At 42.8% G+C, this 27937-nt stretch overlaps 1 protein-coding gene across 6 annotated transcripts; it reads left to right on the top strand.

Annotated features, from left to right (window-relative positions):
• The first annotated feature begins 284 nt into the window (after positions 1 to 284).
• On the top strand, positions 285 to 27885 carry esyt2b (extended synaptotagmin-like protein 2b). Of its 6 annotated transcripts, none has more exons than XM_029457620.1 (23): positions 285 to 932; positions 5140 to 5181; positions 6371 to 6505; positions 6789 to 6865; positions 7622 to 7694; positions 9371 to 9460; positions 12003 to 12058; positions 15154 to 15274; positions 15671 to 15847; positions 15950 to 16032; positions 16431 to 16479; positions 16611 to 16700; positions 16799 to 16894; positions 19213 to 19275; positions 21051 to 21125; positions 23045 to 23131; positions 23249 to 23398; positions 25027 to 25379; positions 25640 to 25738; positions 26022 to 26153; positions 26534 to 26639; positions 26751 to 26800; positions 26900 to 27885. In XM_029457620.1, the coding sequence occupies exons 1-23, from the start codon at positions 546 to 548 to the stop codon at positions 26967 to 26969; spliced, it is 2661 nt and encodes an 886-aa protein (XP_029313480.1). In that variant the 5' UTR covers positions 285 to 545; the 3' UTR covers positions 26970 to 27885. The 6 variants fall into 6 exon arrangements, with proteins under 6 accessions (XP_029313480.1, XP_029313479.1, XP_029313481.1 ...); XM_029457619.1 differs by lacking the exon at positions 19213 to 19275 and adding an exon at positions 18493 to 18594; XM_029457622.1 differs by lacking the exon at positions 19213 to 19275 and adding an exon at positions 18493 to 18594 and having other exon boundaries at positions 796 to 1166.
• Positions 27886 to 27937: the final 52 nt, after the last annotated feature.

Here is a 27937-nt window from a genome sequence, read left to right as displayed (position 1 = left end):
TGCTCGTCCATATACACCCTTTCCTATCTTCACCTCTGGTATTTGATAGCAAGCTAGCTACGTGTGTCGTACGATAGTTAACGGTCACTTGTTTGAAATACAGTACAATGTTTTTTTCTATTTAACAACGTTACCGAAGTAGTACTACAAATTATAATAACAAACTGTGTTTACCTGTAATGAGCACCAGGTGGCGGGGTTTCATCTTTTTAGCTATGTTTCGGGGACACTGTCTGCGCACAGTGTGATGTGATCCCTGTGCCTTTTTGGAAATGAGCATTTAACCTGTGTCGAGCAGAGGGAGTATAACTGTGGACCGGACTGGCTCAGTGGCCTATTTTAACCAATGTATTCCCAAGCTGTTTGTCGTTTCGGAAACTGAAGTGGTGAATGCCAACGATTCCTCCCAGGGCAATGGGCTGGTGTGCAGGTGAGCCAACGTGAGAGCAGGCTCCCGAAAGGAACCTCTTCGCACATGGGAACCGTGTCACCCAACCTTATCCGCAATTTCGCACTTTTGAAGACGGACTCTGGAGTTCAGAGACATGTCTAGAGACAGCATGGCAGATGTACGAGGAGCCCATTCACCTAAGGAGAATGGACACCTCGAGCCGAGCCCCGCTCAGCCCAGCGCCAACTTTCCCCAACCCTCAGCGGAGACCATGCCCGATGATACCCCGGTGTCTTCGACCAGCGAGCTGACCCAGACCTGGCTCCACATAGCTAAAACGTTTGTTCTCATTTTCCCCATCTACGCACTGGGCTATTTTGAGTTCAGTTTCAGCTGGCTGTTGATTGGACTTGTTATCTTTTTCTGGTGGAGGAGAAACACTGGAGGGAAGCACAGCAGACTGAGCCGAGCTCTTGCTTTCTTTGAGCAAGAGGAGAGAAGTATCAAGCAGAGTCTTTCGACCTCTGATTTACCACCATGGGTAAGACGCAATGTGAAATACAGTAGATGCTCACAGTCGTTTATCCTACTTGAGCTGTTTCTCTGAAGAGCATGTGGTATTTTTGTGTACAATATTTTTGAGTTTCCAGGAAGAAACAATCAGCTGACCAGAGCAGGAGGAGCAGAGTTGAGCTGTAAAGCTATGATGAAGCAGCTGTCCCCCCCAGCACTGACATTAGACTGAGTCCCAGTCTAAATACAGCAGGGTACAATGGTAAACCAGACACCACGCTGTAAGGGAAACATGCCCACAGAGTCCCTGTTATTTTGGGATTCACACTGCTATCACTCTTGCAGTAACTCACTCTATTACAGCAACTCTTTATCTTAACACTATTGTTAGATATCACATGCAATCCATGTTGTTAACTGCTGTCTGGAGGGAGCTGGATAACAACATCAAGGGGAAACTCTTTAGGGTGTGTAAGTTAATGCTCTCCCTCTCCCTAAATGTTTATGCATCAGTAATTTAAATTCCATATTCCAGACGACCTGCTGACTCCTGCAACAGATACACAAGTTACAAGCCCTTTCATATTTATTAAGGCGCTGTATATCTTGTGTAGTGGAAACTGGAGTGGAATTGGGAGATATATATTCACTAAAACCATTTTTTAGGACCCCCTGGTGGTCTCAGGGCTCCAGTTTGAAAATCACTAAGGAAACAATGTAGATTAAATGTGTGCCTCGAGTCTCAGCTTCTTAACTTACCAAACTATAAATCCAACACTTTTCCATACCAGACTCATCCCAGAGTGACAGCTGGTTTGTGATGCTCAGTGCAGCCTTGTGTTTGGAGAACAGTAAAGAGTACAATCTGCTGACACAACGGCTAAGGAGACGTCAAGGCTATTACATGGGGGCGGAGGAGCTTCATGGGGTAGAGCAGCAGCTTCCCACTTAGAGAAAAACAGTATTAATGAATGTCCTCAGCATCCACTGCGTTAAGTTTGTGGTCTAGGAGAAAGTGCAAGTCAAGCACTACATGTAACTCCGCTCACACCTGGGGAGGCTGTGCATTCCATCACAGGAAATGACATTATAGCTTCCAGGGCTTTACAACAATTGATTAGCATGCCACCAAACGGACAAGCTGAGCACATATCACTGCATCTATACTGCACTGTCATCGGGGGGGGGGGGGGGGGCATTTTCACCAGTTATGGCTCCTAAATCTTGGCTAGTGCCAGTTTCTCCCTACGAGGCAGAAGTGAGTCTTAATAGACATGACAATGCTTTCTCAAAGGACTTCTTTAGTGCGGTGCTCCCATTCCCAAACTTCTGCTGCTGAAGATCATTCCTCGTTCCACTTAATATCCTCAGCTGTATTCATCCAGGGTGAGTCATTGGCTGGCTGGTGTGGCAGCTCCTGACACTAAAGGGACAAATCACATTTATTTGTATAGCCCAATATCACAAATTACACATTTGTCTCTGTGTGCTTTACAGACTGTACAGGTTACGACACCCTCTGTCCTTAGACCCTCGCATCGCACAAGGAGAAACTTCCTAAAAGAAACCCCAAAATTAAAGGGGGGAAAAATGGAAGAAACCTCAGAGAGAGCAACTGAGGAGGGATCCCTCTCCCAGGACGGACAGACATGCAATAGATGTCGTGTGTACAGGATAAACAACATAGTACAAATACAACATTTGACAGAAATGATGTGTTGAAAAAGAGAAAGTTTGGATGAATCCAGGAAAATGTCAAAAAGGCTTCCCGGTGTCCAGCAGGACCAGGGCAGCAGGCGCTGTCCACGATTCATGATCCTGACGTAAACTTTATCAGTGGCAACCTGCCACATGAGAGACAGACACTCCGGGGATGATGCCCCAGATGATGAGTTAGTAACATACATTTAAGAGAGAGGGAGGGGAGGAGAGAGGAAGAGAAGGAGGAGAGCAGGGAGGTGTCCCCCGGCAGTCTAAGCCTATAGCAGCATAACTAGGGGCTGATCCAGGGCAAACCTGAGCCAGCCCTAACTATAAGCTTTATCAAAAAGGAAAGTCTTTAGCCTACTCTTAAATGTAGAAGCTGGTTCCACTGGAGAGGAGCTTGATAGCTGAAGGCTCTGGCTCCCATTGTACTCTTAGAGACTCTATTATTATATTAATATAATATTATTATATATTATATTATAGAGACAACATGGCTCTTAGTTTAATATCAGATGGAAGCACACTTTACACAGTGTCTTGCTCACTATGTCGAGCAGACACACTGGCGTCCGTTAGGTGACATTGCTTTCTCCTTTATCTTTAGAAAAAGATTATAAAATGATGAGAAAATTAGAAAAGTCATCATCAATCTTACAATTTAATCATACATGAAATATTACATAGTAATGTTCGATGTATGATGAAATTACACATGTCCCACCTAGAACATCAGTGTCTGTGGTAATTCATGTGTGCAGATATTTTTCCAATTTTCTAATGTCACACAAGCGGTAGTTAAAGAAAGAGGAGGCCAAACGTGCCGCTTTACAAACCTGATTTCAGTTTGCTGGTGTGTTATGAGATGTAAGTACGAGTTTGCTTTATGTGTCTGAAAGCAGTTGGAAATACTACATGTCAGCTGAATCATATATTGTGTCTCCCATATCTCTGACTGGTACTTGTATTATTTCTTCAAGCCATAGATACGACGCCTCATAAGTAACAAAGTTTATATTTTGAGTTTGTTTCCGGTTGACGCTCAGCGAGAACAAACCTCTTAGTTTCAAGTACACTGTTAATTATGCCCTCAAGACATAAACACCAATTACTTTTTCATCTTTACACCAATACAAGCGGAATAATTAAAATGCTTTGTTCGTGTTCCCGCTTTCTGTTTTATCAGCCAGCACTTGAAACGAGTCCCATCGAGTGTGTCGTCCATTACTTCACCTACATTTTGTGATTAAGGTCACTGTGTCAGGTGTAATAATAAGGCCACGCTTCCAGAGGATTATATTCTCTCCACCTCATAACAAAACTATCGGCCTGACTCATATTAACTAGAACTTTCTGTTCCCCGTCTGCTCCTGTCACTGCTTCATCCACACTTTGACACAAATGCTTGATAAGCACTTTTGACGCATCCATAAGGAATAGTGCTATTCCTTGTAGCTGTCGCACTGCCTGTCGTATCTCACCAGCACTCCAGCCAGAAGCGTCACTTTATCTTATTGTTGAGATTGGGGAACAAACACCTTCAATCCAGTACGATTGGAGAGGCAGGGCTGTTTATCTGTCTATTTATTATGTGTTGCTGCAAATCTTTGTGCACAATATTGATTTTATCCCGGGCATTACCTTTACCTCGTGTCAAATCAATGCCAGATTTACTTTGGTCGTTAACGATTAGTCAAACTGCAGCTCGGTCACACGGGCTTAATGGTTTTGTGGGGATCCGGGGAGGAGTGCAAATGTGAGATTGCTTGGTATTCGGATTTGTTTTGTAATTTAATTGACCTGTACATTCGATAGTATTATTGGACAAATGACATGGCATGAATAGACTTTGCTCACGCTGAAAATGTGAAGAAATGTGGGTTTAAGGTTTGCACTGATGACACAGAAAGGTGATTATAATGCGATGTGTTATTTAGGTAGAAATTAAAGTTGTGGTGAAAATCTTCAATGACCTTTGCTTGAAGAGTGTTTTCTTTTTCATCTCTGTTTGTCCTTTTATCTTCTTATATTAAAAAGCTCCTGCAACAAATGTTCTCATGCATCAAAAACAAATAACATCCCAGTCCCTCTCTTTGAACTGTTTTTGTAATGATGCAGTAATCTCTTTTTTTTTTGCTAAAGCAATGTACCAGGTTTGTTAAGATATGGAATTGGAGAATAAATGAATCTCCAAACTAGCTGTCTGTGAGCTTTGAAAGCTTTTTGTTACGAACAGGGGATTTACTTTGCTCCTGTAGTTGCATACTGTAATCATTTGACACAGGTTTGAAAGGGAAGAGATGAGTGCTCTGCACATGTCGGCCCTTATATTATTTAATGCAAACATTAAATAATACATATTTTCGTTCTTCACCTTAGTATCTCGTATTGAGTGCAGTCATTTTCTCTAAAGTGGGAGCTTTTTAAACTCATATCAGTCGACTGAACGTGGAACTTGCCTTTTTATAAATGTTGCATTATGATTGAAACCAACACACTAGAGATTATCTGCTCTCTTTTCTCCATTGTAGGTCCACTTCCCAGATGTGGAGCGAGTGGAGTGGCTCAACAAGGTAAAGAATTGAGCGGCTGTCGCATGAATTAGTCTGCTTGAGTGAAGCGTTCCTATTTACCTTTTGTGAACTGGAATAAATGGGATTTCTGTCGCTCCTCTGCTCTCTCCTCCTCCCACTGGGGCTGTGCATGTTGCCACACTGTACCCACTGCAGCACATTGGACTTAACGTGCAGCCCTGTTTCTGCAGCGCTGTGAAATCCATTAACCCTTGTGCATCCCCATGGCAACGACCTGGATGTAAATTGTAAAGCACTCATGAGCACACAACCAAATTGATCTAAATGCTGACATCAACATTTAATTTGCCCGTGTCCCTTCTTGACGTGTGCAAGTCTGACAAGATTCTACAGTCTTAAGAGGGTAAAATGTCATTAATATCCCATAAAGTCTTACAGCACATGCATGTACATGCCGTGTAGAATAATTATATGATGGAAAAGAGCAACATTTTTAAGATTGAAGACCAGTCGGGCTGCTGCATTCTGTATCAGCTGTAGAGGTCAAATGGCACATGCAGGCAGTCCAGCGAGGAGGGTGTTGCAGTAGTCAAGGCGTGAGATGACTAGAGCCTGAACAAGAACCTGCGTCGCCTTCTGAGTCAGTAGGGGACGTATCCTCCTGATGTTGCACAGAGTGCATCTGCAGGAGCAGGTTGTTGCAGCGATGTTGGGACCGAAGGACAGTTGGTTGTCCAGCGTCACACCCAGATTCCTTGCAGTCAGAGTCGGGGAAACAACAGAGGTGCCGATGTTGATGGTAAGGTCTTGGATGGGACAGCCCTTACCCGGAAGGAAAAGGAGCTCGGTCTTGTCAAGGTTGAGTTTCAAGTGATGTGCGGCCATCCACCGAGAGATATGAGCCAGACAAGCCGAGATCCGTGTCCTCCACCTTAGTTACAGATCTGGGAAAAGACAGAATCAGTTGAGTGTCATCTGCGTAGCTGTGGTAGGAGAAACCGTAAGAGTGAATGACAGAGCCAAGGAGAGGCCCCAGAACGGAGCCCTGAGGTACCCCGGTGGTGAGTTGAAAGGGGTCCGACAGAGCCCCTCTCCAAGCTACCCTGTAGGTGCGGTCCTTTAGGTAGGATTCGAGTAGGGAGAGAGCAGAGCCTCCCAGTTCTTGGAGGGTGTGGAGGAGGATCTGGTGGTTTCTTAGTCTTAGTCTTCTCTTTCTGTATCCCCTCAGACAGTGAAACAGATGTGGCCGTATATCTGCCAGTTTGTGGAGAAGCTGTTCCGCGAGACGATCGAGCCGGCGGTGAAGGAGTCCAACGCCCACCTCAGCACCTTCTGCTTCAGCAAGATCGACATGGGAGACAAAGTGAGCTCCTCTTAATGTTTCCGCGTGGTTCTTAGAATGACACACGAGTTTAATCAGCAGTGGCCAAACAGACTACTGGCAGCAGGTGCCGGTGGGACAGCTGGCGCAAACATATACTGTACATGCACGTCGCTGACCCATGTGCTTGTTTCATAAATAGTTTCCGTGTGGGGGTCAGCAGAGGGGTCGACCTTGTGCTAACAGCGTGGGGGTCTGGGAGGGGCGGAGGGGTGGGTGTAGTATTGATGGAGTGGTCATAGTTGTTCCTTCTGTTGCGTTGCAGCCCCTGAGGGTCAACGGGGTCAAGGTTTACACAGAGAATGTGGATAAGCGACAGATCATCATGGACCTACAGATCAGGTGAGCGTGCCAGATCCCTGTTTGAATCATTCTTCTTTTATTTTATTGTATTACCTCTAGAGCTTCTTTCTGATTACTCCACCGATTCACTTATATTACTTAAATCTCGGCCGGTCTAGGCTCAGTCACATGATTGGGGAGGCGGGAAAACAGACAGAAAAACATCTGTCTGTTCAAAGCGCTGCCAAACAAACAAAATGTTGTTTTAATAAAAAGTCAATCGATAATTATTTTAAATGGGATCTGATTTCATGCTGCACAAAGCACTATTAGTTTTCCACACAACGGCAGAGCAGAGTAAAGTTTGTTGCCTCGCTGAGGAGTGGCAGATATATGGCCTGTCGCCCGCAGCTCTTTATCTAACAGCTCAGTGTGGCTGCTCCTTCTTCTTCCTTTACTCCCCTGCAACATTTGCAACCGAACCACGAGAGAGCAGAATGCTTTAAATGTGACAGTAGGAAAAGTTCTTTACGCACAATCAGTGACTTTAGCTCCGATGTAGTGTTAGGAGCATGAGCAGTAAACAATGAGGTTAATAGGAAAGAGATACAATTAAAAACAGTGAAGCTGGATAACATGCAGCAATGAAGGCAACATTGACACTAACAATACAAAACTACATACTGTAGAGAGGTGATTACTGAATGTAAAACAACAAAGGTAATGACTAAAACATGGAGTCACAGCAATCCAAAAAAGTGAAGGGACCCTTGTATGGGATTCTTATCATACATATTTTGTGTTTTCGTCACTCAGCTTTGTTGGCAACACAGAGATTGACGTAGACATCAAACGCTACTACTGCAAAGCCGGCATCAAGAGTATCCAGGTAAGGAAATCCCTCTTTGTCTGATCCTCACGAAGGTCCTTTCCTCCGGCTTGAGTCTTGGCATCAACAGTGGTTGTGAGAAAAGGAACGTGAAGCGTTTGTACCGCATATGAAAGTGAGATGCTGAAGGACAGGAGCTTTTCTCTTTTCGCGAAGATCGTTATTTCTTATTATTTCTATGCAGTGACATCTCTTTACATTTCTGCGTATAACACTTTTTCATCCTAAGTGTACGATTTCATTAACTTAAGACCCCTTCAGAATAAATCAATGCCTACTTGTCACCCGCATCGTGTGTCTAAATATTGTCAACAGTTCAACCAAAGAGTCATTTTTCTCCCCAAGGTACTTCCGAAGAAAACTTGCTAAAGACAAATCAGAAAAGAAAAGAGTTTTGTACTGCAGAAATGTTCTTCCTAATATAACATCATAATACAAAAGGAGACACTAAAAATAATATATTTGAAAGGTACATTTGACTGTAAAATATTATATTACTTTGCATCTCCCGCCCTGAGAAGACTCCCCTTGTCTCTTTAGTTCCTGACATGTTGATGTCGTGTTGTTCTCGTACGTCCTTGTCCTTTTTGTCTCGCTGCAGTGGAACATAAGCAGGCAGAGAAAACAATCAGTGCGCTTCCTTGGAGACCGAGTGCTCTTAGGTCTGTCCCTGAGAGACATTTGTTGCCTGCTGCCCCCATTATGTAACTCAGTGAGACCTACATAGCTCCCCAGCTCATTATCAGCCACTAATACATTGGTCCCCACCACTCCTTGAGCTGGTTTACATTACACACAGCAGGTGCGTCTTATTCCATGATAACGCTTAGATTACTGATGGCTTTGTGAGGAGAAGGGCTTCAACGCTGACAGTCGTGTGGTCTCACTACTACGATGGAGTTCCACTCCTCACCGCAGCTGCTGTACATTAAAAACGCCCGTTAAAGCTGCAAACAAATGACATTTTGCAACCTCTTAATAATTCAAGGATATAATTATAAATATGTCATCTTCTAAGGAGATGATTCCCAAAGATTGTCTCCAAATTGAACATTCGTCGGTCACATATGAATTGCTTTTAAGAGTCTTATTGACATTTGTTTGACTGATGATTTGTATCAGCGTAATTGCTGTTTCTTTGTCTTTCTTTCTTTCTTTGAACCTAATTTGTTTTAAAGAACATAGAAACGTTCCACTGATGGAAATAAATGCAGGTTCATATGGATCAGTAATCTCCACGAGACCACAAACACAATAAATCATAGTGATATATATCTATATCATAAATCAGTCCTTGTCGTGGGTTTGCGTAACTGCAGTCTCACTTAAGATTATATTTCCATCCATCCCGAAAATACAAATATAGCCCCAAAACAAATATATTGGTGCTAGAATTTAAACATCCTTTGTTCTCCCGTGTGGATTAGAGCAGCTATGTGGTGTCCACGTGACACTCGTAAAGCACTTCCAATACCATAATCCTTGTAATTGCCATATTATGTTATGGAGAAGGTGGAGGGTGACGCGGGTCAGGCGTGAACTCAGGCTGCGATCGAGTTTCCTACTTGTCATGTGCTACACTGCGGAGCAATGTGAAGGGTGTGAGTTCCCTTTTAGCTATCCCTGTGTGTGTGTGTGTGTGTGTGTCAATATATTCCTCCTGTGTGTTTCCACAGATCCACGGCGTGTTGAGAGTGGTGATGGAGCCGTTGCTGGGTGATTTGCCTCTTATCGGAGCTCTGTCTATTTTCTTTCTCAAGAAACCAGTAAGTGGAGACGCTGAGAAGATGACGCTAGTTCATACAATTAAACCTGTTTATCGAGCAGCAGTGGGAGTTATAACGACGTCGCAGTCTGAATAAATACAATAGGATTAGATTAAAAGCTATGTTGACTGGGATTTGTGATGTTGAGAAACAAAAAAAGGTATCTCATTACGTTGGCCCCATTTCTATGCATATTACAAAATGTCCTGGATACCCTTTATACCCCACTTTGGTTCTCCTGCGTTTTATATTCTCATAAAACTTCACCCCTCTTTGGTTTTCTGCTTTGTTTGCCACTTTCGGTCAGAAATAATGCATGCAAATTGGCCTTAAAATGTTTATTATATAAGTCAAATCACAGCTGAATCGCAGCATTATCACTTTCCTTTAACTGCCCTAACTTCCTGTATCCTTCGCAGGCGTCCGCGCTCCTGCAGCTGCAACACTCTTCAATGATTTAAATCACTTTTTATGATCGCCGTTATACATTGCTAGTTGTTTGCATATCGAATATCTTGCGGTGCACATTGCATCTATCTCCCCGTCTAACCCAGAGCAGCGCAGCTTAAAAATGTTCGGCCGATTTATACCAAACGGGAGGACCCAGTGGAACTATAGCAGAGCTTTAAATAGCAGCAGATCAAGCCAGCCCTACTTTGGCAGATTTCTCTACCCCAGGCACTCAGCTAAAGCTCAAGGTGGAGATATTACTGTTGGAGGCTGAAGGGAGAAGGCAGCAGCTGTACTCAGTGAGTCTTCATGAAGACCCACATGTACACACACACACACACACACACACACACACACGTTCACACACACTTATGCATCTCAATCTTCTTCCTGCGTCTAGAGGAACATTAACTTTGTTATACCGGAGAAGAAATTTGAAAAGTAATTTCCTGTGAGCAAAATGTGTCGACATTGTGTACCCTGGAATCCAAATAAGTCACCTTCCATTCTCTCAAAGTGCCGTACAAGGTCTGACCACGAGTGCCAAATGAAATAGAAACATACCAGACCATAAGAGGTCTTGGCCACGGCGGGTCTGTGCGATGGCACGAACGCGTGACTGCGAGTGCAGTGTAAATAAAAAGATGCAGCACATTCTGCTGCGAGACCTGGAAGCTGAGCGGCCCTACACTTTAAATAAGCAGTGCATGATATATAGTGTGACTGCTTATATTGTGAACACATGAGTCTTTACATCGAGTGTTGTGTTGATATTGATCTATTTGTTCGTTATTCAATTCATTCTTATGCTGCAAAATGTCCAACAATGGAAAGGAATTTCACTAAATATTTTAGTCAATCGAAAATAAACCGATGACTATTTTAATAATTGATTAATCCTAAAATAAATACCCAACATTTGCAGGTTGCAGCAATTTAAAGATACCCTGCTGTTCTCCTGTTTTACTGTAGATAAGAACAAAACATTTAAACATTTAAAAATATTTTTGCAGAGACAGCTGCTCCAGTTTTAAGTGCTCTGCTGCAACAACGTGACAAAATGTAAAAAAATAAGTCATTGAGGGGACAAAAGTATTACGGTATTGACTGGCTTGTGACTTGTGCTAGAAGAGTACAATGGAGATTCTTTTTTAGAAAATAGTTTGACATTCCTCTATTTGCTTTATTACTGAGTTAGATGAAAAGTGTGATACCACTCTCTACACTAAATATGAAGCTGCACACAGGAGCTTAGCTTCGCATTAAGACAGGGAACAGTACATCCTTGTACACAGCAAGAGTCTTTCCACTGCTCCACAGATGTCATTTTCATACCAGCTTCCCACAACACTCAGACACCTCTACCACATCATCACACCGCTGCAGTGCTCCCCTCTCCCCTGCAGCGTCAGTGCATCTGCTGCAGTATAAGCAACTTGGGCAGGAAAGTAGGGTGGGAAGGACTCATTAAGAAATCTGTTTCAGCTTGAAGGCAGAAACAGATCAAAGCTCGCTGAGAGGCGAGGTCTCCGCAAATGCCATCCCCACTCTCTTTGATTGACTTTCTTCTGCTGTCTCTTCCAATCTCCAATTTTGACATACCTGAATGTGAGTGAATGGAAATCGGGGGTTTATTGTATCAGTTTTGACTCTTGAACGCTACTATAAATAGAAACATGTACTTTCAGCCATGTAAAAGGACACGTCTCTGATCTCATTATACCCTGAACCTTAATGAGACCCCGGAGGTCTGCTGCTGCTTTAATAAATATTTTACTCAGGTGTTTTTGTATCCAGGATATGTGATTTCTGGCCTGTTGTTAGTGACTCATACTCTAATTGTTCTTACAGAATCCACTTAGAATCACAGGCAAAGTGAACTTAGATGGTAAAAACAAATAGGCTTAAATAAGCGAGGTCCAGGAAATGTTTCACATTTTTCTTAGATAATTAAAACGATAACAATATAGATTTACATTATTACTTGTGTAGGACTCTTAAATGGAAACAGTGAGGTTAAAGCTTTGGATCAATTTAAAGTCATTTATACTTTCTGCTCAACTTATATCTTCTCTTGTCCTTCTTCTTTTAGCTTCTGGACATACACTGGACTGGCCTCACCAATATTCTTGACATTCCTGGACTGAAGTAAGTCGCTCAAACTGGTTTTTCTTTGTTATCAATAAATGTCTGTGAGAGAAATAGGAGTAGACGTTCAAAGAGCTTTAGAACAGGTGATTGGTTTCAGGAAACTGGACACATGCCTCGTTTTTTTCATGCCACTAATCACTTGTATAGTTATATTATGCACCCAGATATTGAAACATACTGTACGCTGTACTCTCACTGGAGTCTGTCCTGTCTGGTACTGAAAGTATTTTTCTGCTAATGTTCTTTTCCTGATATAGTTCAACTTGTGTTTCCCCAGCAAACACTGAGATGTATTTCTTTAAATTTGTGTGACATGCGTGACGTTCAGACGCGCGCACACATACTGGGAATAACCAGATAAAGAGTTAAATGATTTAACTGGGCTATAACACGTCGGATACGGAGATGTGGTGCTCGTGGCCTGTTTTCTCATTCTTGTTTATATGAAGTGTCTCTTCCCCTCGGGTAGTTGTGTGGGCTGAGCAGACAGTAAATGAGAGTCGATTAAAAGATGCTTGTAGGACTCAACACAATTACTCACTGTTGTCTTATACATTATTTACACCCTAAATAAAGTGTCACGCGCATGGCAGGCTGCATGTGATTTTACGGGATTACAGCGGCTTGTCATATCCCCTGCTAGTGTGGACAGACATGTTGGCACAGGCCTACGTCAGCTCTTCTGTTGATTCCTTCGTGGGGGTGAAATGGATCCATGCAGCTTGTGCCATCACATGTGCCTGTGGGTGTGTTGATCCTGGAGAGGGGGGGGGGGGGGAGGGAGCACGTGCAGAGAAAAGAGGGGTAGCTGCTGAAAGAGAGGCCCACATGGTGAAATCAAAGCTGCAGAGACAGAGTTCCTTGAATGCAGCAGCAGACAGACAGCATCAGCTGCCTACTCGAAGGCTCTCTCCTAAACCCTGTTATTACCATTGCAACACATGTCTTACTTGTTTACATGTTATAATGTGTCATAGGTGTTGAGTTGGTTTTGAAATCCGGAATCAAAACAAGACCAAGAGTCAACAGCCACGCTTGCTGCCTCTGTCAGGCTGATCTCAGGCACAGCAGAAATGCTAATGCTAACGCTGAACACTAGCGTTAGCTTAGCGGTGGTGACGCGAAGCCATGGGACCGTGGTGTAGTTCATTTACATAGCCTAACGTTAGCTTTCTTCATTTGTGAAGATTATATGAACAAAACATGTATCATAAACGTTTGTCTGCAATAATATTTATCGCAATAATAGAAAATCTAATGGAAAATTCCCTTCGATGCTAACTTCCGGGTTGGCCTACAAAGATACGACGTCCCTGCAGCACTCTACGTTTACCATGTTCACCATATTTGGTGAGCGTGTTAGCATACTTATTGTCATGTATGCTTACATCACTTATTTTAAGTCTCTTTGGACAAAAGCGTCAGCTAAATGAACTGCAATGTAATGCACTGCATACTAACAGTTCATCATTAGCACTTAACATTAAGTACAGCTGAGGCTGATGGGAATGTCTTTAGTTTAAACCAATGTATTTGACAAATAACATTTTGAACTGATGATTGCACTAGATGAGATCCCCAAAGTTATTACGATTCATCATGAACGTCTGAACCAAAAACATTCAAATTCATCTTCTAGGAACTATGAACGTCTGTAGAAATGTGCCAATCCATCCAGTGGGACATTTTAGATTACACAATATGAGTCTGCAGTCAGCACTCTTGTCCTAAAATGAATGAATAAATGGTCCCACTTTTCTTTCTTTGCATGCACACTGAAGCAGGTGTGTGGGGAGTTCCAGTGTTTACGCCAGGGGGGGCAACAAAGATGCAGCAATAAGCGCTGATGCAGCAGGAATCCCTTTACACCCTCAGCTCTCTGCTGTAGAAAAGCTCCGTCCCCCCCCCCACCGTAGAATCATAATGTCTCTAATCGGCTCACAGAGAAGAAACTGTAGCCCGCCGTATTATTGGAAAATAAGCTGAGGATTGATCAAATCAATTATTTCTCCTGACTGCAGACACAAACACAGATGCTTAATTGAGTTTGTTTCATTTCGGTTTCTGTCGTAGCAGATGGTGTCCGTGCTGCTTTAGTGCTGTTTCGAAGTAGCAAAGGAGGTTTCTGTCTTTAAAGGAACTTCAACTGGGTTTACAGGACAATTGAAGGAGCCTCAGACAATTGTCACTTGTCTATAGAATTAATTTACCCATTACAATTAAGTTATCTTTATGGCACGAATGAATTGCAAGGCATTTATAAGACATACATTATAAATCCCCGAGCATTGGATTCACACATTTGACTGTATTATCTTGAACAAGTTCTTTATGAATCTCTCGGGGCTAATTCAACACAACACCTAGCTTACACCTACATTTATAACACCAATTACATGCATTCTTTCACCTAGCTACTGTAAGTCGCTACACTGGGGGGCAACTAGATAGCACATGGGATAGGTCCATCAGACCCTGTGCATTAATAAATGTCCAAATGATTAGGCTACCTGTCAGCTGTCATAGCTGTGTATCTCTTAAGCGCTCCCCGTAGATTTAGCCGGCGTGTTCTCAGAGTCCAGAGACAATTTCAGGATCACTTCAAGTTTACGCGACCCATTTAATTAGGATATCCAAATTGTGAGATATGGACAGCTGTGCCGTAATCACAACAGTTCTTCTTCAAAGGACAGCCTGAGCAATAACACCAGATGATGAATTTTCACTGTAATTCCATTTTGTTTTTTACAGCCGTGTTTGCACATTTTTCCAGCTGTGTCACGGCAGCTAAATGAGTAACGGAGAAGCCCGGCGGTAATGGCGTCCTCTGCCCTCGCTGTCACTGTTGCGTCGAATCATTAGTGTGTCAGAGAGACATTCACAGGCTTGTTGGCGAGCGGCACTAACATGCTTGAACTTTCTCCAATTTTCCTTCTATCTTCTCGCGTGTAATATAGAAATGCACAATACTAAGCTGAGATTAAAGCAGGATATTTATAACCCAAGGGCACCCTTGCTGTCTATTAAATAATGCATTGCTTCATTCTGTTTGTTTTCCTTTCCTCCCTTTTCTCAACCCTCCCTCTTTACAGTGGCTTCTCTGACAATCTGATTCAAGACATTATCTACAGCTATCTGGTTTTACCCAATCGTATCACCATCCCACTGGTCGGGGACGTGGAACTGGCCAAGCTGCGCTTTCCCATGCCAAAGGTACTAATGAAGTTTAATCAAAAGCAATTAAAACAGGTGGTTCAATATGCCTCTTCTAACTGGGTTGGTTCGTAAGCTCACTGCTTCATCAGGGAATTCATGTTTAGTAGCTGGAAGTGCTTGATATTCCAAGCTCATGGGGTCTGTGTGATGTCTGCTCTACGGTTCTTTCTGTGGTAACATCAAGTAGTTATAATTCATTATTCATCATGTCATACAAGAAATATATTGTTTCTACCTAACCCTGAGCTAAAGTTGTCTCTTGCGTCGCCTCCCAGTAGGTAATCATAAATATAATATAATATAATAATCACATCCTATCCACTCAGACTCCACTGTGGCCTCCAAGTGTCAGAAGAGTTGCTCCTCTTAACACTGCTCTGCATGTCGCCGCAGGGAGTCCTGAGGATTCACTTCTTGGAGGCTCAGGATCTGGAAGGGAAGGATACATTTCTGGGAGGGCTGATCAAGGGCAAGTCTGACCCGTACGGCGTCCTGCAGATCGGCAACCAACTGTTCCAGAGCAAGGCGGTGAAGGAGAGCCTCCATCCCAAATGGAACGAAGTTTACGAGGTGACGAGCTTGGCAGCGTTTATAACGTAGTTTGTTAACAATGAAAACGAGTGTGTTCTCCCAACCAACACGCAAGCATCAATGTGTCCTCGTCTTCTTCAGGCTTTGGTGTACGAGCACTCCGGTCAACACCTCGAGATTGAGCTCTTTGACGAGGATCCTGACAAAGACGATTTCCTGGGAAGGTGAGTTGCTCTCGTTTCCTGCCATCACACATACTTCATAAGGTCTCTTTGTACCTCAGCTTTTGTTATATACCATCTACTGTATAATTAGACAAGCTCAGGATGGTACGGCTTTACATATCGTGTCCTGAACACTGTGTTGAGAGGAAGGTGTGATGAAAGTATCTGTGCTAGCAGACAGACATCAGTTAGAGTAAAGGAGAGGTGTTATCCCACCATACCGAGCCAAAGGGCAAGGGCAATTGATTTTTACCTTAAGGCTGTAACACTACACCCAGCGCTGACAGCACACCGCAGCCAATCGATCACTGGACCTCCTCTGCGCAGATTAATTGGTGTGATTTCTCTGCTTACTCTTCGCCGTGCCAATCCCAGTAATTATTTGTCATTACTCTCAGCCTGATGATCGACTTGACTGAGCTGCACAAAGAACAGAAAGTTGATGAGGTAAAACACTTTAGCACTCGTGAATAAGATTGTGTTTAGAGTTATACGTCCTAAAAGGAATAGTTCCAAAGTTTTGGTCTCTTCAGTGACTTAACCCAATGACTTCTTTATGCTTTGTAACACCGTCGCAGTGGTTTGATCTGGAAGAAACTCCCACTGGGAAACTCCACTTAAAACTGGAGTGGCTGTCTCTGCTCTCCACTCCTGAGAAGTTGGACAAGGTACAACAGTGAAAAACGTTCTTGCTTTGACAGAGCAAATATTGTCCGTCATCTTTTCTCTGTGGTGACTTCCTTTTCTGTCTTTCCTGTCCAATCAGGTGCTGCGAAGCGTGCGTGCAGACAGGAGCCTGGCCAATGATGGACTATCGTCAGCACTGCTGGTGGTGTATCTGGACTCAGCAAAGAACCTGCCTGTAAGATACTGCGATGTTCCCTTTATTTTGATGATGGCAGTGCTATTGTTCTCATGCTATAATGGTGAATTACATTGCATTATGTCACAACAAGTTGATGATGGCCTCGAGTGCAGCACACAGGAAACCAAGGATAATTGGTAATGATTTTGTTTTGTAGTCAGGAGCAGGTTATAGCCGAGCCGGGCAGAGGGACGGGAAACGAGGGAGGCAGGTCCAAAACAGGCTGGGTCAGGAAACAGGCAAAGCAGGCAGGTCAGGGGCAGGCAGGGTCGGCAACGAGAGATCTGTTTAGGGAAGAGCGCTGTGGAGTGGAGGCCAGAGGAGGCTTAAATACCAACTAGTCTTAATTGTTTGCAGCAGGGAAAGTCAGGAGAGCTGCAGAGGAGTCGTGACTAGCAGGTGAGTGACTACTCTTGCTGTGTCTCAATTCAGGGGCTGAACCGAGTGGTCTACATTGTCGGCTGCATTTGAAGGAGTTGCTGAAATGGGACACCCCTGTCGCGGCCGCTGTGACGTTATCGGTCTACAAATGAAGCCTCCGAAGGCTGCAGCCCCTTAATTGAGACACAGCTACAACTAGGCGAGCAAGCCTTAAAGGAACAGAAACTGTGACACATTAGGCTTATAGTTCTCCACTCCAAACACACACACACACACACACACTCTGAACCAGTTTAGTAAGAATTACCAGTGTAGTACACTTGTTTAAATATGGATTACTGTTACCTTAAGTTTAAAGCTTGAGTGACTTCATCTGTTTGCTCTCCATGTTCTTTGGAATTTGGTTTTCAGTGCGCTCTGTGCTCCGGGAGAACCGAACAACCGGGGCAGGTTGTTTTATTAGTGTTGCTCATTATCTTTGCCGCTACAAACTGATTATTATGAATGTAGCTTCCAGCTCTAAACAGGTCGATATGTTTTTTTTGTTTTTATGATCAAGTCAATGCGGCTCAGCGACTCTGTCGTATGTCAATGTTTTTGTGGCTGTTGTCAGATGAGAACCTCCAATCTCCCAAACCTCTGCTTCTCAGGACCCTTGTACATTTAATAAAGGGACAATTTAGCACCTTTTTATGTGGACGTCCAATCAGTGTTGATGCATCAATAAATACGAGTCAGCCAAAACACTTTAAAATGTATCATCGTCTTAAACATCCTCTTCATTCATGTTTTGCACATGCATGCCATTTTCACTGTTGGAAACATGACAATACAAGCGAAGAAAACAAGGAAGTTCTGTTTTTGAGCTTCATCTCTAGAGCATGGCTCCTGGCTCCGCAGAGAAAAACAAGCTGAAGAAGCATGTAGTTCTTTCCTGCCAACAACTACATCACTGTCAGGACAAGTGACGGCGCTTGATGCAAGAAGAACAACAGACTTTGCAGCAGGAGAACTCGGCTTTCTCTCTCAAAAACAGCACACACACATTTAGCATCAACACTGAATAGACATTTAATGTAATATGATTTGAAAGCTTTCATTGCACCAAATGTGGTTGAAAACCTACCTGTAACAATTACAAAATAACGCCTTTTGCCATCTCAGTCCATAACTCCACCTTTTTCTCTTTTACTCTCTTTCCTCTTCACCCCAAGAGCGTCTTCACAGGCAGCTTAGGCTGTGGGAACTTAAGTGAGAGGAGAGCATCTGGTCTAGTCTTTTGTGAGAGCAATCCTTCAGAGCATAGAACAATATTTGTGAGTCCCCTCGGTTTTGCATCCTGCTAGCGTTAGCATTAGCGGTGTGCGATGACGTGGCTTGAAAAGTAACAGGAGCCTTTGAAAAACACCTGCGTCTCGGTGCATGTGTTATCTGCACGGAGTGCCCAATAACCATTAACATAAAGCAGACACTTCAAAACAGAGCTCTCCGATGTGCCTGCTTGTTAGTCAGATGCTGCTAAATCTTAGTTCAAGGCTGTAGTATAAGATATCTCCAGTACAAAGAGCCCGCTGGTAGAGCTCATAATGATCTTCGTCTGCATTAGTGAGCCAATTACAGTGTAGCTGCACAGATCCAGAAAGCCTGTAGCATAAAGAAAGTTGTCTCCAAGTGGCTCCTCCAAATATCCCCTGAAGGAAACACCCTCATTATTCTGAGCTGTGTTATCATTGTTCGCTCCCTGAAGTGTCAACAGCATCAGCCATCAAGCTGCTTTTTATTTATCACCCGTATCGCTCATGTTTCCGCACATTTCAACATGTTTTTTTCTGGGTTTTTTCCTCGTGCCTCTAAAACCATATCCCAAGCACTACCGTCGGACTAACTGTGGGTGTGATTTTTTTTTGTCCCCCAAATCTCCTTGTGGCTTAAAGAGCAACCTGTCAGATTTCACCTATGATGGGTTGAAGCAAGTCTCAGTCTTTAAGGCCCTGAAGGTAATGTGGGAAAAATGGTTTGCATGTACAGATCACACCCTGAGTCTCATCTGTGTTCTCCGTCTGTGACGTCACGTGCACCATCCAACGTCATGTGATTGTGATGATTATCAAAAAGAGGATTTTTTAAAACGCGCATGAAGATGGATGATTGCATTGTTTGTTGTGTGTCTTTGTCGTGCTGTGGACTATTTCCTCCCTACTTGTAATGATACATTTTCTACCTTTCCTAACTTGTGATCTTGCATGCTGAAGTCTAATACTGCACTCAACATATTTCAGTGTGTTCTGTTCTCAATGTGCCTTCAATATTCAGGGTTGATTGAAACTGTGGCCACTTTTGCAGCATTCAAATTAAAAGTGAAATTGTCAATCTCCTGCATATCCAATGGTTCCTACATGTGCTCCTTCTTCTTGCTTTGGAAGTGAATTGGATCAAAGGTTTTCAACAGCCTGTCGGCTTATCAAGAAGCTGATCGTGCCCACGTCATAGTACGGACTGTGGAGCGGGACATCCTGCTCGTCAGGCCAGCGTATTTAAGGCAAGGAATAACTATGCATCAGTTGATTTCTCTATCAACTGCTGCATAGTTTTTCCTTGCCTTAAATAATTCCAGGAAGTGTCAAAGCTCCCATTGTCAAACACGCAGTGGCACGCCCATCAGTCCACGGTGAAACTCACAGCAGCGTTGTGTGACAGCTTTCTTCCAATAGTCCTCTCTTTGTCATCCTAAGTGCAGCGCTGCCGCTACCCGGCTGTCAAGCTGTTAGCGAGGGGACACACTCTGCATCTCTTTGTTGCATCTTATCCACCACATGATGTGGACCTGTATATTTTATAGGATGGGAAGCTTTCTTTCATTTTTTTTCTTCATTTTGTTTATACTGGGAAGTTGTTTTGACGTCTAAAATGCTTCTTTTCCGAGCCAAATTCTTCCTTAGCGAGAGCTTTTAGCAACACTAAAATCCAAATAGAGATTAAGAGAACATTGCCACATTTTCTTGGTTTGTAATTTTGACAATGCACACACAACAGGTTGCACACACAACAGGTTGCACACACAACAGGTTGCACACACAACAGGTTGCACACACAACAGGTTGCACACACAACAGGTTGCACACCAGCGTGAGCGTCAATCAAAAATGAAGCAGATTGCGCAACTCTTCTCGACATACTGTGCCGTACACCTTAAAAGTGTTTAACCAGCTTTGATGGAAGACATTCAAAAAATGTGATTGAATTGTTACAGACGTGTCACCAAAATGGCAATATATATGTGATTTGTTTGACAGGGCTTTACAGTATGAACAACCTCAATGCTTAGACCTTAATCAGCCTGAATGTACAATGTGCAGCTTAATTCTAATGCTGGTGAGAAAGATTTCAAATTTAAGCTCCGTCCTCAAGAGAAAACGCTGGTTAACGAGTAAGTTAAGACTTTCCCCCTGGCTGGCAGATATGTAGGGATTATTATTCTGTAAGGAGTACTGAATAATACTTAACTGTCGAAACCGAGCATGCTAAAATTAGAAAGCAGAGGAGACAAAGCTTGACGGTCTCCTTGGTATCCTTGTCTGCCTGCAGCCCTGCTTGTCAAAACCATATGGTAATGTCCCCTCCCTTTTGAACTACAGGCTCTTTCACCACTGTGTGCACGGTCCAGAGTCTCGAGAAGCTCGTGTTTGAGTTTGCGTGTAATTACATTTGTCCGTTACCGACGTTCACGCGTTGTGTGTCACAGCTAACACCCCTCTCTCTGATTCTCTAACAGTCTGCAAAGAAGAGTAGCAGCGAGCCCAGTCCTTATGTCCAATTCACTGTGGGACACAAAACCCTTGAGAGCAAGGTAAGTCATATAAGTCCATTGGTATTATTTATATTGCAGCATCCCTTCGTTTTATTATGAGGAGGAAAGCTCTGGAGGTCATGTTGTCAAGTTGTCAATAGCATCCAGACTGAAGTAATGTTTGGCAGAATATCTCACAATCTAACACACACACACACACACACACACACAGCCATCACATTCTTTATTCGTCTTTCCCTGCAGCTTCTCAAGAAAAGAAGTATTATTTATTAAGTAAGGAATAACCTCCAACATACCTTAAGTGTCGGCCGAAGAGCTTCTACGCTGACATTTAGTGCGTCCGCCGGATATTTCTCGTGGGAAATTTCTTTATTGAGTTCAAAATGGAAATTATTGAAGAGGAAGAAGCACTCAAGTGGACCGAGTTATTGTTGAGGCTTTAGTTTTACTTCAAGCGTGTGATAGGTTTGGGTAAGTTTCCGAGCAGAGTTGTAATTATATTTCACACAAAAGTTCCGGGGCAAGTTAACATTAACTTCCATAAATTCATCCTTTTTTAGGTCCCTGAACATAAAAACACATGTGTGTAATGTTACGATCCTATACGAGGGAATTATTTCAAATTAATTTTTTGATTTGTCTTAGTAGTGCACTAACTGTTACGTAACATTGGAGAGAAGTACATTTCATTTTCACTTCCAGATGAGCTCCTATCACAACTGCACACATGAGAGTGATGTCAATCACGCGCAGTCTGTACACGCCACAGCGTCCTGAAGAGGTCTAATCAGGGTGGCTGACTTGTGCCGGTCAGAATCATTTGACTGCTTGGCTATAAAAACTCCATGGTCACCTTGCTGACAGTATTCCATGTTTAGGATTGTTGTCCTGCTCTATTGTTCTAAAATTAGAGGCCTTGTCTGTAAGAAAGGAGCTACGAGTCCTCCACTGCTCACTCAATATGGATATGGGCATCCACAAAAACCCAATGAAGCTTAAAAAGACACTTTAACCTTTTAGTCACTGTTCCTTTAAAAAAAACAATTTGCTTAAGTACATTAACAACTATAAAAAAAAGTCTTGTTGGGAAACTGGCGACTTGAGAGTAGATGATGCAAACCAACAGAGCTAATTAGGATTTAAACTACTTTTTATGTATTCAGTAAAACTGCAGAAAGTAAAGAACTTTATGTAAAGTGTGAAAATATACAAAACAATACAATATATGATTTTCAGTTAAAGAACATATTATGCTCAATTTTAGGTTGATACTTTTATTTTCTAATAGAACATGTCAACAAGCTTAATATACTATATATATATACCATACTATCCGTCTGAATATACCTGTATCCACACTCTGTGCCTGTATCTTTAAACCCCCCTCCCGACAAAGGGGGGTCTGCTCTGATTGGCTTGTGATAAAAATACGGTGAACCTTTGCCATGGTACTTCTCAAGCGGAGGTAAAGCAGGGTCGTCTGTTCCAACTCCGGCTCCTCCAGTCCAAGTGTCCTTGGGCAAGATACTAAACCCCAAATTGCTCCCTTAGGCACAAGCATTGGTGTGTGAGTGTGTGTGAATGAGCATTAGATTAGACGATGAGCAGTTTGGCACCTTGCATGGCAGCCCTGCCATCACTGTATGAATGGGTAAAAGTTGGCATGTAGTGTAAAGGAACTAGAAAGGCGCTATATTCAAGTCCATTTATCATTTCTTATCAGCCTGATATAGAAAGGGGAGACACTTCTGTATGTCTTGTTGAATCTCATGTTTTCAGCCCACAAGAAAACTGCTGAGTTGTCTTTTTTTCACAGTGTGTGTGTTGGTCGGCACACCAGATACCCAAATGTAGATGACTGAGGGTCCCAGTGACAGATGTAATAAATTGTGTTCTTAATGTGCCGCTTTCTTTTGTCTCCTAATTAACAACTAACGACTTCCTGTCTGCCCATAAAGATCCGGTACAAGACCAAGGAGCCTCTGTGGGAAGATTGTTTCTCATTCTTTGTTCACAACCCCAGGAGGCAGGAGCTGGAGCTGGAGGTAAAGCCGCACAACCATTCATTCAAAAAGGTTCACCGATGTATCTCTTAAAAGATCACGCACCAAAGCGGTGGCAGTAGCTGTCTCGTGTTAAAGCAAATCTGTCTTGACGCACAGGTAAAAGATGACAAGCACAAATGCACCCTGGGTAACTTGACGGTGCATTTGAGCGGCCTGTTGGCGGAGGAGGACATGACGCTGACTCAGTCTTTTACTCTCAAGAACTCCGGGCCCAGCTCCATCATCAAGCTCAAGATGGCTCTGAGGGTAAAGATGGACTGTAACACTTCTCACTGTCCTGCATGCGTTCGTGATGGAGGAGTAATTCATGACAGATCTGCTGATTCAAACAGAATGGGTTGATTGGGTACATTTGAACTAATGTTGTGGCAAAGCAAGCATTGTCATCAATAAACTGAAAGGTGTTTATTGAACTGTTAGCAGCTTATAATGACCTCCCCTCCCCCTTAATAACTGTTGCTACACCTAGCTGTCACGGTTTCTTAACAACTTATTGATTTCACTCAGGGGAGAAGCTTCTAGCTCAGAAGCTTCTCATATTACCTTTGAAATGCTTCCAGCTGAATGGTTCTGGAATCAAACGAGAATTTTCTAAAAGGTTTCTTAAATATGCTGTTTGCCTGATATAATGCCAGAAGATGTCCCAGACAGAGAGTCATCATCCTCACCCCTGGCGGTGTCTTGTTTATAGGCATAGACTGTATTGGTTATAGGCTTATATATTTGATGTCTTGTGGGACGTCACAGTGCTACACAGAGGTGAAGGTTGCGTCACCCAAATTACCAATGAATACATTTGCTTCTTGCTTGTCCCTAGCGGTATCTGGCCATTCTAGATAGTGAGATTCAATTTGAGATTTGAAATTTCGCAGATACAATGGAGGTCAAGGGAATTTAGTTTGTGGTACAGCATAAAAAAAAATCAACATCCACAGAACACACTGTCCAGCTTTTATTGGAACTACTTTGTAATGAATAAAAACTGTATTGTGTAATACCTACAGTTTTGGAGAAGCAGACAGGAGTGACCGCACAAAGCTAAACATTGTACTGTATTGTATTGGACGGGGACGTAAGAAAGACCTATCCATCTATCCAATCTCGCCAAAGCCACCAGTCTCCATGGGAAATAACAGTCATTTTACCTTGCGGAACATGGGAGCTGCTGGTCGATCGCTGCCTTTCTTTAAGGTTGCTAAAATCCGTTTTCACTGCAAAAACATTAGTTAGCTTCCGTGCTTCTCCAAACTGAGGGCCGACCACCACCTACTGTCGGTGATACACTAAACTCAAACGTTCCCTCCTTTCATAAAGGTGCCATTTAAAATGAAACTATCATTCTAATATTGACTTTCTGTTTCCAACTCGAATCATTGCAGTTACTGCCTAATATCACAGGATACTGTCGCCAGTAAATTGCATTGCCCTTCATGACACTGAAACAAAGTGATCATCATCTGATCAAATGAGAATAACATTGACCTGCACTGAAATAGCTTTCCTGTATTGGATCACAACCAACATATCAAGATTCATAAGGGATATCCAAAGCGGGGAAATTGCTGTACAGGGTTATTGACTGTTCTGGAAGCAGAAGATAGATAGCTCCATAAAGAAGAATTTGGCTGTACACACAACCTCAGAAATACCTGAAAGTTTTCATCAGTATCAGCATTTTTAGGACCACTTTACAAGAAAAGATGAATCACTCTGGCCACAACGTTTTTCAAAGATGTCAGAACATTGCTTTTGTCATTCTGAGGTTGAGTTGCAGAACCTTAGACGGGAAATAACTTAAGGGAAATTCTAAAACGTACACCAAATGTAATTCCAGCACTTAATATTCCCAGTAATGTCCTCCTGTCTCTCTGTAGATCCTGTCCCTGGAGAAGCAGGTATCCTCAGACCTGCCCTCCTCCGTCCAGGTCAGGAAGTCCAGTGTGCCGCTGCCAACCAAAGCCCCCTCCCAGAGACGATCTGCCTCACATTCCCAGCTGCCTCCACCCACGCCTCCACCACCCATAAACTCTTCCACCCTCACCCTCCAACACAGGGACGGCGAGCCGTACTCTGCCAGCCCTCTCCGCAGTATCTCCAACCTGAGCACCTGCATGTCCAGCTCCCAGAAACACCTGTCTCACAAGGAGTCCACGCCCAGCCTGGCCTCTGACATCTCGCTGCCCTTCGCCACCTTGGAGCTTCAGCAAAGGCTGCGTCAGCTACAGAAGTAAATGTTTTATAAGATACATTATTTGCACAACTATTGCTCCCCGTTTCTGAAATAACTTTGCTTTTTCTCTCCTTATTTCAGAGATGTTATTGATTTTCAATTGATGTCATTTAAATTCTGCAGTCGCCATCCTGACTATCTTTTTTGAATATGTATCTTTATGAATATTTTATTTGCCTAACCATCCATCCATCCCTGCTGTATAATTTACCTGCAGTCTCGGGGACTGACACTGACTTACTCTGCTGTGTTTATAGTGGCTCGGCACCCAGCCAGTTCCCGCTGGGTGAGGTCCAACTGACTGTCCGACACAGCTCCCAGAGGAACAAACTCATTGTGGTGGTGCACGCCTGCCGGTGAGCTCCACAGCTGCCATCATACCCTGCATTTAAATCTGAAAGATATATTGTAGACTTGTTTGAAGGTGGTCTCATTTTCAAGGACTTTTTCTAGCTAATTAGTTTTTTGGCCCAAGTCTTTGTCATTTATTATCGTTTGTGAGGAGTCTCTCGTCCGTGTGCACATCCTCTCGCTTCCTCTGCAGCTCCTAACATTCAAGAATAAACAGGCACCATTAACCTAAACAACATGTGACCGGCAACATGTGAGTGAAGCAATTTTTGCCCTTTGTGTCCTCAGTAACTTGATCGCCTTCACCAAAGACGGCTCGGATCCCTTCATCCGCCTCTATTTGCTGCCTGACAAGAGCCGGACGGGGAGGAGGAAGACCGGCACCATGAAGAGGACCCTTAACCCTGTTTATGATCAAACGTGGGTTTAGAAATTATTACTATGTCATGCTTAAAACGTCTCAGCGGTATGTTTGTAATCCAAAAAGGTATTTACAAATGTCCGACGTGTGCTGGAGCTGTCACATGTTCCCAGTTCTTGAAAGTTTATAGGTTTAATAATAGACTTAATGTTTGCAGTTATAACATTCTTATATTAATGTGAGAGCTGGCAGTGTGTTTTTATTGTTACCCTAACCGATGATCAGGGCTTAAAGGCTTTCTTAGGTTTCACATTGACATTAAGAGCTTGATCCAAATGAACACACAACAAGCACATCAAGGGGGGAATTATTTTATTAAATTTTCTAAATAATAGTTTGAAGGAAATGTATGTGTGTGTGTGTGTGTGTGTGTTTGCAGGTTTGAGTTTAGTGTATCTATGGTGGAGCTCCACAGGAGAACTCTGGATGTAGCGGTGAAGAACGGAGGGAGCATCCTGTCCAAACACAAAGGGTTTTTGGGAAAGGTAACTTGTGGCTGTTATTGTGTGTATTCTGCAGCAGGAGAGACACTGCCAAGTACTCCAGATATTCCAAAAACATAACGTCTGTTTTTGCTTTTTGTTGCTAAATCACAGGTGCTGGTAGATTTAAGCGGGGATGATATATCAAAAGGATGGACACAATGGTAAACTTCACCCTGTGTAGCCATGAGTGATTTCTTTAGGTAATAAATAACCTATTTAAATGCTGAAATACATATTTCTTTTACAATTTTCTCTTGCAGGTATGATCTGAGTGACGATGGCGTGTCGTCTCAAGGCATAAGAAATATCCAAGACTCCCTCTACACATAGTGAAACCACCTCTCTGCTGTAATATAGCGATCTTGTTAATATGAGGGCACATCTATATGTTGTATTCATGTACATTTGTCATATAGTTCAGCATGCAAAACGTTTTTCAAACATTTCCTATCATGTTTTCATTCATGGAAGATATGTAACATATTGCGATGCGTTTAAACACACTAACTGCCTTGTCTCTGTTTTCAGTGTTTTATGTAAATATCAAGTTGCTGATAATATACGATTTTGCAGGGGGTTTTGTGGCATTATATCTCCTTCAGGGAGATGATATTGAAATCTGTCAGAATTGTTATTAGTGTCTGTCCCATTTGTTAAAATGTGACTAAGTCTGTTTTGTCTTGTGAGAAAACTCTTACCAAAGGAACAGATACAAACACAACAGTAGGCTTAAGTAGCGGTCTTGACTTTGATATTTCTTTTTGTCATGCAGTGTTATTTGATTGTTTACCTCTTATTGTTATTTATGCTTGATTATTAACATGGAATGCACATATGCAAAGAACAAAAATGATTGCACTGTATATTTTAAGAGGACTTTGTGCAATATTGGATGTTACTGAAGACGTAGGGGCGTTTTAGGGCTATGAACAGGTGCTGTATAATATGAAGGATACTTGAATAAGGGTTTGATCGATGTTCAAACCAAATTGAATAATATGAGCAGAGACGACAGTTATTGTATTTTTATGAGCAGGGCTGGCAGAACGTGTTGTTAAGATGGCACAGCTATGTCGTAAGGCTTGTACATGTTTTGCCATGCAGTCATAACTGTTGGAGGTTTTAAATACTTTACTTGTTATCGATCCTGTGCCTTAAAGAACCCCGCTATGTAATTTTTGCCTTCGTAATGTTATTATTTTGAATGATGCCTCATGGGTTTTGAGGAATAAATTATTTCTCTTGTGAAAATTGTCTTGTTGTTTTTTGGTCCATCCGTCTAGTATTAAAGAATATGA

This window comes from Cottoperca gobio, chromosome 20 (genome assembly GCF_900634415.1).
Source record: "Cottoperca gobio chromosome 20, fCotGob3.1, whole genome shotgun sequence".
NCBI classification, from domain to species: Eukaryota; Metazoa; Chordata; class Actinopteri; order Perciformes; family Bovichtidae; genus Cottoperca; species Cottoperca gobio.
This window is presented reverse-complemented; position numbering and strand designations above follow the sequence as displayed.

Bases quoted from the DNA above. Each gene is read 5' to 3' on its own strand.
- esyt2b (XM_029457619.1), top strand. From the start codon at position 546: ATGTCTAGAGACAGCATGGCAGATGTACGAGGAGCCCATTCACCTAAG. The intron at 23,132-23,248 runs GTAAAGCCGCAC...CTTGACGCACAG, and splicing joins GGCAGGAGCTGGAGCTGGAG to GTAAAAGATGACAAGCACAA. The intron at 23,399-25,026 runs GTAAAGATGGAC...GTCTCTCTGTAG, and splicing joins AGCTCAAGATGGCTCTGAGG to ATCCTGTCCCTGGAGAAGCA.